This window comes from Emydura macquarii, unplaced genomic scaffold, assembly GCF_026122565.2.
Source record: "Emydura macquarii macquarii isolate MOO-44397 ecotype Brisbane River unplaced genomic scaffold, CSIRO-AGI_Emac_v2 contig_1253, whole genome shotgun sequence".
NCBI classification, from domain to species: domain Eukaryota; kingdom Metazoa; phylum Chordata; order Testudines; family Chelidae; genus Emydura; species Emydura macquarii.
Window position 1 is genome coordinate 1,789,921 of NW_027131390.1, and position 12,753 is coordinate 1,802,673.

Here is a 12,753-nt window from a genome sequence, read left to right on the forward strand (position 1 = left end):
GTCTGTTTTTAGCAAAACAACAACCCCATCCTGTGGCACCTTAAAGATTAATAAATTTATTTGAGCATAACCTTTCGTGGGCAGGAACCCACTGCGTCAGATGCAACAAGGGAAGTGGTAGATTCTCTGTCTCTTGACATTTTCAAGTCAAGACAGGATCCCTTTCTGGAAGATATGTTTTAATCAAATGCAAGTTATTGAGCTCAATACAGGGGTACTAGGTGACATTTAATGACCTGTGATATAAAGGTGGTCAGACTAGATGATCTAATGGTCAAGGTCAGTGAGGAGATTACATTGGTGAAGACATGAGATGTTGAGAGCCTGGATGTGAACTTCGTCAGGCTGGGCAGATAGAGAGAGAAGGCTGGATCATGGCGATGTTGCTCCGGACAATGAAGAACAAGCATTAGATATATGAAGCATTTTTAAGTATCATTGCTTTTCAGAAGAGATTCCTTCATTAACCTACTGGCAAATAGTAAATGTATGATGCTGGCAGTTCTCAGAAGTATTCTTCAGGATCCTGGAAGTCACTTAGCAAAGGCAGGAAAAAATAGCATCCTTAATAGCACATGTAGCGCTCTGCTTTTAGATAAAGATTTTGGACATGATACACACAAGACAATGGATATGTAATTTATGACCAAAGATCTTGGCATTGCAAAGCATTTCTCCCCTTGACTGTATTCACCCAGTAAGAGAATACCATGTAGTGTAACTCTAGATGAATCTCGAGGGTGATTGAAACACTTAATTAGGAGCAGAAGGGGATGGCTTAGCAGCCATGAGCAGAATGGCTTCAGCACATATCTCATCAATGATTGATCTTTTCAGTGGTACATGCAATTGCAGAGCACCGTCACTGACTGAGGGACTTTCAGTAGAATGAAGATGGCTCGTGGCAATTAGCGGGGGGATTTGTGAGTAAGGTGACTAGAACCATGGTCCAAAAATGAGCAACGCTTCATTCCAAGGAATGATACATACACACTTTTTTATTGGGTTCAGTTCCTGGCTCTGCTGCCGACATCCCATGTGACCTGTCCGAGGTGATGGAGAACAAATAACCTTCCTCCACCTTGTGCCTGTTCAAACAATAAGGGCATCACTGCTGCTCGGCGTGTCACTTATACTGGGACATGAGTGCAGTTCCTGCTCTGTACTGTGTACTGAGCAGGGCTCAGCTCCTTTTGCAATGTTTTATTTTTTCTTACCGTGATCACTGCTGCAGACTGTGTCCCCTTTCATGATGAATGTGCATCACTGTCATTGAGACAGCGTTGACACCAGAAGAGCAACTTGGCATAATGCCGGGAAAAGGCAGGGCAATGGCATGCCAAGAACAGAACCGTGTGGGAGGAAAGAGTCCACCTCCCTCTCTGGTTTCTCTTATCTCACTCCCACCATTATTTCCTCACCCGCTTTGGCTATGAGCATGAGCAGTATAGAGGGAAGGCATAGGACAAGAGAAACCCCCGTGGCAAATATGGGGACTCCTGTAGTTTTCTCAGCAGACCCACTAGTTGGGGAGGTTGGAAGCTGCACCCTAATAATTAATTGAATTTATTCATTTAAAGTGCACTTCCCCTCTCAGCCAAAAGTCTTATTTGTGTGCCTCTGACTTCAGCTCTGACTGGCCTATGCACAGCTGCCTCTCCTTCACCACCTGAGTAACACTGAAGGGTTGTGGTTACCTCCATGCTTTCTGTTCTCACCGTGCCTACCCACCACGGCAGCAGCCTGTTGTATTCTGGATCTGGGGATAGGAATCAGACAGACACTGTTTGATGCATGCCTCCTTGTTAGACTTCACAATTGCTGCATTCTCAGGCTTCAGACAAGGCTGCTGTGTATAGTGACTGCCAGGTATGCTCTGCAGGTAGCCCCAGTACCTGGGGACACACAGTTTGTGCTGCTTACAGAGACCCCTCCTGGGATGTCTGCTCTCCCCTAACAAATACAGGCAAGGGGCTTGATCCTGAGAGGTGCTGAGCACCTAGAGCTGCCACTGAAGTCAGTTCCGCTCAGGATCAGACCAGAAAATAGCATGTGCTTCCCCCAGAGCTTGTGACTGAAGCACTATGAACATAGGTGCTGGAACTAGGGCTGCATCAGCACCCCTGGCTTGAAGAGGTTTCCATCATCGACATTGTTTACAGTTTGATTCAATGGCTGTCAGCACCCCACTTTGCACTTTGTTCCAGCATCCTGGCTATGAAGGACGAGGCTGGTTTTCTCTGTCAGTGATCTCAGGATTGTTTCACAGATTGGCCACAAAGACGTGCTGGTTGTACCTTTCTTATATTTGACCCATGCCTGCCTCAGCGATTCAGAGTGTCTGTCCTACACTTGTGATCACTAAGTCTCCCCAATCCTGCGTGCCAACCTGAGTACAGCAGAGCGTATTTGTGTCATAAATAGCCACCTCGTCTAGAACCACGACAGCGTCTGCAGGTCAGAATTAACGTTTGAAATGACAGCCAGGTAAAACCCGGGAGGTGGTGCGTCGCATCGCATCGGCTCTGGAACAGGATATGCCACGATGGCAGGTCTTTCTCTCGCTGGAGCTGTGCTGCCACCTACTGGGATTGAGCGTTGCAATAGCGTTCTTGTTCCTCGTGGGGATCCTGACTTATCTTTGGCACAGCTCTAGGCACAGGGATAAATACGACGTGTGTAAGGCATGCATCATTTACACACTCTCCGGCGTCCTTGTATGCTTTAGTAACAGTCCGCTTTTGCTCTCGCTTTTCTAGGGATATCCTCGCCCATCCCAGTCATAGGTTTGCAGGATGACTCCAGGGTGTTTGTGAATGGGAGCTGCGTTCTGAATGATGAGAACTTCGTCCTTATCGGATCCTTTGTGGCATTCTTTATCCCGCTCATCATTATGGTGATCTCCTACTGCCTGACTGTCCAGGTGCTGCAGAAGCAAGCGACGGTGTTCATGTATGGGGAGATTCCCAAGCAGCGGAGGAGCAGCATGAACTGCCTCAAAAAAGAAAATAACACAGAGCACATCTCGATGCTCCAGAACCACGAGGCGGCTTCTCATTTGAACTCGCCTGTAAATAAGGAAACCGTGCTCTTTCGGAAAGGGACCATGCAGTCTATCAACAACGAGCGCAGAGCCTCCAAGGTCCTGGGCATTGTCTTCTTTTTGTTTCTTATCATGTGGTGTCCATTTTTCATCACTAACATCATGTCTGTTCTTTGCAAGGAAGCCTGTGACGAGAGCCTCCTGGGCGAACTCCTCGAGGTGTTTGTTTGGGTTGGTTATGTTTGTTCTGGGGTTAACCCCCTGGTGTACACACTCTTCAATAAAACCTATCGCAGGGCTTTTTCCAACTACATCCGCTGCCAGTACAAGACCAGTACAAAATCGACACTGCGACAAAACCAGTGTCTGAATGTCGCTTCAACAGCTTCATACGGGAAAGAACTTACTTTAAGTAGCTATCGAAATGGCAATGAACTGAACAGCATGGAGTTGGATGAAACAGAGGAGGGCTTAGAAATGCAACCGGGGACTTCAGAGCTATCAATAAACAGCTGCAATGTTGTAAGTGAAAGAGTGAGCTGTGTGTAATGGAGTCACACGTGACTGCAACTGAAATATACCTGTGTAAAAATGTACGTGTTAGTCAAAGAACCATGTAAATACTGCATCCTGAACAAAGCTTTTTTTAAAAATCCATCTTTCCAGCCCAGTATTTTAAATCATACATACACTGCAGTGAGATTTAAGGTTCTATATTTACTGCTGATACTAGATCACAAATATCCATTATTTTGCTTACCTCATGGACAAAATGCTGACATCTTCCAGTGTATGAACAAAAATGCTAAATACTTACTCAGGTGGCATTTGCTGAAGTCCATAACGGGCCACGCATAGTTATATATCAAGTCCCTGGAAATGGACTTGGTCAGGATAACTTTTTTCAGGTTGACAGTAAATATATACTTTCAGTCCTCACCCATGTTATTTGCCAGGTAAAGACTGCAACAGTGCAACACCAAATCTTACCAGAGTCCTGGAAGGAATCCCTCAGATAACTGTAGCAGTATTGCAATGTAACAGTTGACTAACCAGATTGGGCACATGGGGGGGTACAGGCAGGGTGATGTGGTGGGGCAATGCCCCGCCTTTCACACTGGAGAACTGTTTTCAGTGCTGATTTCATTTCCAAGTATGCTGAGATGGGCAATCTCATCCTAGTCTCTAGCAGATGCTTGTTCACATCATAAAACTAGGGAATGCAATTGCAGTACGATTCTGCAGTCCTGGCCTTTCAGGGTCATTTGCTGGGATCCTGAAATCTCTTACTGGTTTAGAAAGGAAGCATTGAAACCAGCATACTTCCTTTGCCCTTACTTTGTAAGCAGAGGACCTCTAACTCTGCCCTGAACCCTAAAAACAACCAGATGCAAAGCTAACGGTGGGCCAGGCCCTGCTCCACTTTCTCATGCAAGGTGTCTGGTGGACTCCACTGTGGTGACGCACATGAGAAAGGTGAACAGAGTTTGGCTCTGAAGCAACTGTTAGCTCCTGTTCAAATCTTTTGCACCACACTAGTTCAGGGAAGACTTGCAGCAAAATCTGTTATTTACAGTTCCTAGCTCAGCCTCCTATGGGCAGGCCTACTGCCTTTCACCTGCCGGTGTGTCCGATTGTTTGCTGTGGGTGGCATGTCACGGGACTCAGGACATGTGCTTTACCTCTGGAAGTGGGCTCTGCTTTCATAGGAGCACTCAGTTTCATCTTCTCTAGCCTCCTGCTCTCTGCAGGCTCACATTTCTTTGTTCATTCACATTACTTTTCTCAGCATCCTGAGATGGGCAGTGTCGCAGTTCTGGAGAGACAGCTTTGCTGCCTGCACACCCCACCGGGCCGCCACCGCAAGCCAGACTTGGTGCTTGTGTAAAGGGAGGACTGGCTCTGAGCCGCCACAAGGGCGAAAGAACCCACCTAGCCCCAGGGGCAGAAGAGTAAGCAAGGCCACGGGCTTGTCCCATGCCAGGAGCAGCCAGGCAGGACGCAGAGTAAGTGCCACCCCACTTGCTAGAGACCAAGCGTAAGCAGCTGCCCCCAAGTGCTACGAGGAAGCAGGCGAGGCAAGGCACTGTGGCTCAGGGGAGGCTTTGGAACACTGGGCTGGTTGGGGTGATGCAATCACTGCACCCCCTTGCCCCGAGTTCTGCCGTTAGCATTGTGTATCATCATGTCATGTAGGTGCCTTTGGCATGACTGGCAGTCTCTGCTTCTGACAAGTCCAGGAAGAGCAAGGTTGTTGCAAGTCAAGGACGAGCTGCATTTGACTGGTGTGACCGGGTTTTACTCTAAGCTTGTCGTGTTCATGAACACCAACTGGAACCAAACAGGAGGTTCAAAATGGAGCTGTTGTTTTAATGCAGGGGTTACACTGTTGCATTGCACTGCACAGCAGTTATCTGAGTGTGGCTGCTGCAGGACTCCACAGCCATGGCTTGATCCAGCACTGCATTACTCCACTTTAACCCTGGTGTAATTCCACTGAAGCCAATGGCCCTGACTCTCCCCTCATTCATGTCAATGTAAATCTGCAGTCATTCCACTGACATCAATGGCCTGACACTGGCGTAGGACCAGCGTGCCATCCTGGTGAATCTAGCTTACGCTTTGCAGGAAGGCAGCTTGCCTAATGCAGCATGTGTTCTGCAGCTCCACAGGCACTGACCTCAACGTTCAGTATGTCTTGCTCGCTCACGCATCCATTTGTATTTCTGTGGAGGCATGGTGGCTGCTAGAAGAGGGATGAACAATGACACCAGTTCAGTCCTCAAGAGGCTGTCCTTTTCTCTAGCTCAGGTCTGAAATACTGCAAGTGCTGGAGGAACTGTTTTTTTTTCTTTTGAGTAGTTCTGCAGGGCGAATTCACAGCACATCTTTTACAAGAATAAATATCTATATCTATATCTATATCTATTTTAAAAAAAGCAACCACAGACTTTAAAAGCACTAGCAATAAGTTGAATGATAATAGCTTATAGCACATGTGTGAATAGTTCATATGTCATGGCATCCTAGTCATTAGCAGAATCCACATGCAGGGATCATCCTTGATTTGGAAACTTCCATCCTGTTCATGCAAGTCCTATAGTTATGATACAAAGGGAACCTCCTGTACTTGGATGTAAATACTGAGAATTGAACATAGATGCTACAATACTTTTATAAATGTTTAAAAAAAGAGAATTTTCCCCTGAGACTTGTACCTACGGTGACCATTGCAACTCAGCTGAAGCCATTTGAATGTATATTACCTGTTCAGATAAACATACCAGAGGACTGCCATATGACCCCCATGTTCCCGCCCTGCCATCAGATGGGAACACTTTTGTGAATGGTTGAATGCTGTCACCTCCCAACTTCTTTCACCCAGGGTTTTGTGATGCTGCTATTAATTTATTAAAGAAAGTTTGTTGGGTTAATAATTCTTATTTAATTATTTTCATGGTCTTTTGACAAGAAACTGTTCACCTTCTTTTCCTCTGCCCTGTGCCCAGCCCAGTGTACCTTTACTCAAAACACTAAAACCAGCAGAATGGATTTGGTTTTTTATTACATTCCTGGCCTCTGGCTGTGGCCCAGTCACTTAATCCAACACATTTGCTCCTGCAAACGTCTTGACCTTTCCATTCCCAAAAATGTGTTACACACAAAAAGGCAATGAAACCCTGCGGAACATGAATCTCCACTACTGTCAAAAGTGACACTTGTTAATTACATGAATTTAGGTGGTGCCAAAAATGTGACTTTATTTCTCTGTACCTTGACCAAGATAGATTTTGTCTCAGAACAACACTGCTTTTCCTGAATCACAGCAATTAACTATTGTACTGCTTGAGAATCCCCTTCTGGCATTATGTAGTGGAAATGTGTGCCGGAGAGATGGGGCAGGTTTCGTTTGGGTCCCCAAATCTCTGCTCAGGTCTCGTTTGCTTTATAAGCATGGTGCATGCTTTCTTCTTCTTACTCTGTTGTGGAGGTAAAACAGCAACAGTTCCTTGGAAATGTTAATCTGGAATAAATGCACTGTTCTTAGACCCGCTCATTTTCCAAAGCAGATGGAAGAGATGCAGCCCAGACTGCTCTCTGAGTGCTATCGCATGTTCTGACACGGCACATGAACAGCTTCACTGATTCATTTTCAGAAGACTTGGAGGACAGTGTTCCTTGGGCCTTGTACACTATTGTGAGACAAGGTCGCATGAGAAAACAGATTCAACCACTGCCATCGGCTAGCTCAGACCCAGTCCAGCCACTTCACACACAAGCTGGACAGCTCAGCTGTGCCACTGGTACAGGAAACGTGGCTAGGACTGTTGACTCAAGAATTCCCTTAATACCGTCAACCCACCGTTCTGCATCATCGGTCTGTGTCCCTTAGCTGCCTTCTTGCCAGTGTTTTACACAGCGCCTTATCACACATGGTCCATCTACACTGCAGCTGGAAGTGCAATGTCTAGCGTGGGTAGACACGCGTGAGCTCAGTCAGGCTAGGGCTGGCAATTACATCTCCTGTGCTCTTGGAGGTGTGCCCACGAGTTCTCGGCTGCCTGTCATTGCACCTACTCCAGCCTATTAAATGCTCTGACAAGATCCCACTAACGCTAACCGTTCCCTCGGTTCCCAAATGGTTAATGATCTGGGGGGGGGGGAGGGGGCCTAAGGGCCAGGTGCTAGAATAAAAGGCCCAGAACCACATTTGACTACAGTTCCTTTCTGAAAGCAGTAAAAGGCGTCCGAGGCAGCCTGACCAGAAAGCCATTGTGCATGCACTGTACCCCTTACCACAGAGCTGTCGCATTGGGATGGCATGGTTGGTGATGATGTTTTCAGCCACCTGGCAGCCCTCGCCCCGTGCCCGGAGCAGTTTTCTCCTCCTTGCAGACATCACCGCATCAGTAACTGCATCACTTCCTGTTGGCTGCACAGCAATCACCTGACCGCTACGCGACGGAGCGGGGCTCAGAGGAGTTACTGCACGTGAATGTGGAGGCGGCGGGAGCTGCAGCACGACCAGGTATGTGCGCAGATCAGCCACGCATGTTCTGCGCGCTGACAGCATGACGCAACTACTGTACTGAAAATCCTCCTGGGGCTGGTGGAAACAATACTGTGACTCAGCTGGTGATTCAGGCCCTGCTCCCGTGCACACTGAGGTCACTAGTAAAACCTCATTAACATCTAGCCTGAAGCTGGTGCTCTAGGTGCTGCTCAAAAGCTGCCAGCAGGCACAAGGAAAGGGCTTTCAAGGCATGGACACACGTCTGCCTCTCGAAGGCCATAATTAATAGTAAATGGAGCTACTACGTTCATGCTTGACGCACTCTAGTCTTATTGAGAACAGCCTCCTTGTTCCCTGGCTGCTTTCACACTCGTCCCACTGTAACTTAGAGCAGCCACTGGCCCTGTGCCATTTTCAGCGCAAACATGGATTCTGCAAGCATCCTGAGCAGGACAGGGTTTGCCCTTGTCTACATGTTGCAGTTAAACTGTGTCCAGCTGCACCCACTCTTAGCAACGTGCAACATTCCAAATGCAGACAGCACTTAACGCGTTAGCAGAGGTCACTGGAGTCTTACTGCACAGCTGCAGTGACCAGTCTAGAAATCGTTATAATGCATTTCTCTATAGCAATCGGGGATACAGTGTAAAACTGTGACATGCTGCCGGAATACCGCTGAGGTGCAGTTGTCTAAAAGAACCAAAATCTTAAACAGCTCGGCCTCCAGGTCCAGAATTTCAAAGGTATTTAGGTGCATAAAGAAGAAGCTAGGTGCCTAGTGACAGGATTTCAGAACCTGTAATTGCTGTGGACTGGTGATGACAGTGAAAAATTACTGTGTGCAACTGAGAGGAGGGAAAGTTGGGGTGATTGAAATGAAGAGCAATGAAGGGTGAGTTGTTTCCTCTCCTACCGACAGTGCTTATCTTTCCTTTTCCAAGTACATAAAAATCTCCTAACATTTAAATAAAACTGTATCAGTAAGTTAATGGGGCAATGGCTGCTGTTTTGCTACTGCCATAACACGTTGCGTCTGGCACATATACAGACACGTATTTTCATTAGGTAACCTGAGGACAGGAATTCCACCAAAGGGATAAATCATACAGTATCACAGAGGAGTAAATTAAATCTGCTGTTCTGAACCTTCTTCTGTGTTACATGGTAATTAGGTCACAGTTAAACTGGCTTACCATTTGATTAAAAATACAGCCTAATTATTCAATAGGCTTTTATAAAAACCTCTTTGTGGATGTTTTTAACTGTATGAAATTTTTTTTAAGGCAATCTGTCACCTAACACCTGTTAGAATAATTCTTGGTTTGAATTTGTTTAAGTTTACTTTATAGAAGTATTTTACATTGATGTTCAGATATCTCTACTTAAATATTTAAGATCACTTCTTACGGAAGAATTTAATACCTAACAAAACTGGAGGTTTGTTAAAGATTCCATTCACAGACAACTAAGATTTTAATCAAAGGCACCATCACCAGCTAAGTGACAGAGAGCTCCTTTGAAGCATTTCGTTGGGAATGTGTTGCCATATCTTCTGCGTGTTTCTCCTCTTCTGCGTGTTTGTCACACATCACAGTGTTTCCTAGGGAGAAGGGAAGCAGAAAGATCTCTGGCCATCTGTTTTGGGGACTTTGATTCTATTCATGAGATTAGTACAATGTGGCTGCCTTAAAAATGGCTTCTGAGAAAACCTGGAACGCAAACACCAGTTCTGTGACAAACATTCACCTGACATGTAATACAGAATCATAGAACCATGGGGCTAGAGGGGACCGCCAGGGTCATCTAGTCTAACCCCCTGCCAAGATGAAGGATTTGTTGTGTCTAGACCATCCAAGACAGATGCTCTCCAGTCTCTTTTTGAAAATCTCCTGTGAAGGAGCTTCCACGACCTTCCTAGGCAGTCTGTTCTATTGTCCGGCTGTTTTTACAGTTAGGAGGTTTTTCCTGAGATTTAATCTAAATCTGCTGTGCTGTAGTAGTAATATACACACACACCATCATTTACATCACTGCAGGAGGAGGCTCCTTCTTTCTCCAGTGCATTCTTGAAGATTGATTTATTAATGGGTGTAGCCCAAAATGAGTAGAAGGTACACTGGTTTAAATCCAGCTAATGATACAGACCCCGAGTCTTCACTCTGTTAGGCCAGTACTCGGTTATTAGCAAAGCCGGTGGATGCATGTACAGAAGACAGCTGAGGACTAGGAAAGAACAACCCAGAAGCGCGTCTACATGAACCATCACAAAAAGAGAGCTGTCCAGAGGCTGGTTAAACAGCTGTTTTATCCTATTCAGCCTCTCTTGGGGTTTTCTGTGCCACCCAATATCACAGTATTGAAGTGCTTTTAGTAATAATATAATGATTATATTTATATATGTCCCTTAGCAACTGCAAAAGAGCCTGTGGCTCTGTTCAACAGAGTAAAAACAAGTGGCACTAGAATAAAAGCATTAAATAGCAACCTTTTAACAATGTAAATACATTTCTAGTGCTGCAATCCGAGCTGTGTAAGTGGACTTACATAGACTTCAGTGGGACGCTGCATGGATGCAAAGGGCTGCCTACCTGGAGCAAATGTCAAGACAGGGATGGATGTCTGTCCCCCCCACCCCAAAACAATTTTCTCTTTGTTAAATTGCACTGAGCCAACTCATGAAGAAAACTCAGTGATTTGTGACGCTTTACTACGCAGGCAGGTGCATTTGTTATGACTGACGGTAGCATGCATGTGTCACAGTCACTCAGCGTGAGCTGATTTGGGGGCTGTGTATCCAAGGGCAGATGCACTGCCTCAATATTTGTGAAGAAGCAACTTTTGCGCATACTGTCAGGGCCCAAGCATAATTTTTTCGGGCCCAGTACAAACTTGTGACACAGGCCCCCCTCCCCCACACATACCACAATCCCTCATCCCAGACATACAATCTCATGAGCCATGAAAAATATTTTCCGCATGGTAATGGGGGGGTTGCAGCCTGGGCCAGGCCCCCCCAGGGCCTCCGGGCCCCGAGACAGCGTATCCTCCCTTTCCCCCCCCCCCCCCATGTGGGGGCCCTGCCTACTGTACAGGGCGCGGCAGAGAATGCAGCCTTGAAATACCAGCAGACCTCTCAGTACAGGCAGATGCTGTCAGGCGTGAGCAGTGACTGACACTGGTAACAGTAGATACAGTAGATAATGAATAGGCTTTTACCCAGGCTTTCAGTGTTTTAAGTTTATCTGGCATATGTTCTGTCCGGCCCGTGCTCTCCAATTCAAGGCAGATAGATTGGTCGTTAATGCTCATAATGTGACTCTGAGCTAGTCAGGGATGGTGATGGATTGGCCTGTTTATATGTTTTAGCCTTGAAACATAAACCTTTCTCCAGGAAACTGGGTTGCTGTTTATTATTCTAGTTTGCCCTTTCCTTGTGTGAATTCCAGTGAAGTACAGTCTGTTGTGTTAGTTCTTTAAATATATGTAAAGGTGTCTGGGGGAGATGAAATTAAGTTGTCTCAAACTGTTTTTATTTTACGTTTCAAATGTAAAAGAATTCCTCCAGTCACCCGTGTTGTCCTGCGAGGGGGCTGGGATCTCTGGCAGCACCCACTGGAGTCATGTGCCATCTCCTATGGAAAGTCAAAACCTAATGGTGCCTAATTCTCTTAGGCACGTCTGAAAAATCTCACCCTATGAGCCCAGCCCATAAACTGAAGAACACAGGACATTATGCTATAAAAGCTCTGCCCTGAAACATGCCCCAGAATCCTTCACCACTCCCCACAACCTGGGGAATGCAGCATTCCCGGAGGATGACAAATCCCGGCTGTGGTTGCACAAGGTAGGGAGTATGTTCCCGGCCTAAGGATCCCTCCCAAAGAATGCCTGGCCAGCAACCCCTTCCTGTTTACACTGAGCGATCTCCAGCCCACGCCCCCTCACCTCCTCTCAGCTTTGACAGCGTGGCATAAAGGCGAGAGGTGTCCTCTCAGGGGCAGCAGGGCCACACCATTTAGTGGAAGAGAATCCCACCCAGGCCTACAGAGCTGTTGTGTCTGGCTGCTTCTCCACAAAAATGCATCTGCAAACGTTTCACAAGATTAAATCCCAGAGTGAAACTGGGGCAAATGACAGACAACAGTGATATCTAAACAGTGTCTGGGGCACATGTGGAAAGTGTTCCACTGCAATGTCACTTGCAGAAAGAGAGGAGGTAAAAGGCATAGACGAGCGTGAAAGGGCATGTTAGAAAAAGAGCTGGCCATATTGCAGAGAGCCAGAAACGTTTCCAGGGGTGGCCAGGGAAGGTGCTCCTCCCCCCAACACAGGCAAAATTGTGGAGGGGAACAGAAAGGAGCCGGATGCAGCTGAGTGGGAGGGGACAGTGGAGAGAGCAGCAAAGAAAGAAACAATCAATAGATGAACTGGAGAAAGTCTCCAACAATTTTGAACTGGAATGGGGATCCAGTGGAGATGGCTGAAGAAGGGAGTTGGTTGTGATTGTGACGTGTGACCAGGGGAGAATCAGCTTTTTGCATATCATGGAAAGGACAATGATGGAAGAGAAGTAAAGGTGACAGAAGATGAAGGCATAGTTGGGGATTTCAGCAGATGTGGAGTCATGAGAAAGATATATGGGGCAATTTACAATGGGGAAATTAGTCTTTAGGTACTAGATTGATGAGCACTGGGG

At 46.5% G+C, this 12,753-nt stretch overlaps 1 protein-coding gene across 1 annotated transcript in view; it reads left to right on the forward strand.

Moving 5' to 3' along the window:
- HTR2C (5-hydroxytryptamine receptor 2C) overlaps positions 1-3,698 on the forward strand; it is a 75,926-nt gene extending 72,228 nt beyond the window's left edge. Inside the window, exon 3 of the mRNA XM_067549688.1 lies at positions 2,760-3,698. Within this exon, the coding sequence (XP_067405789.1) occupies positions 2,760-3,592 (833 nt within the window). The 3' untranslated portion in view covers positions 3,593-3,698. The remainder of the gene's footprint in view (positions 1-2,759) is intronic.
- Positions 3,699-12,753: the final 9,055 nt, after the last annotated feature.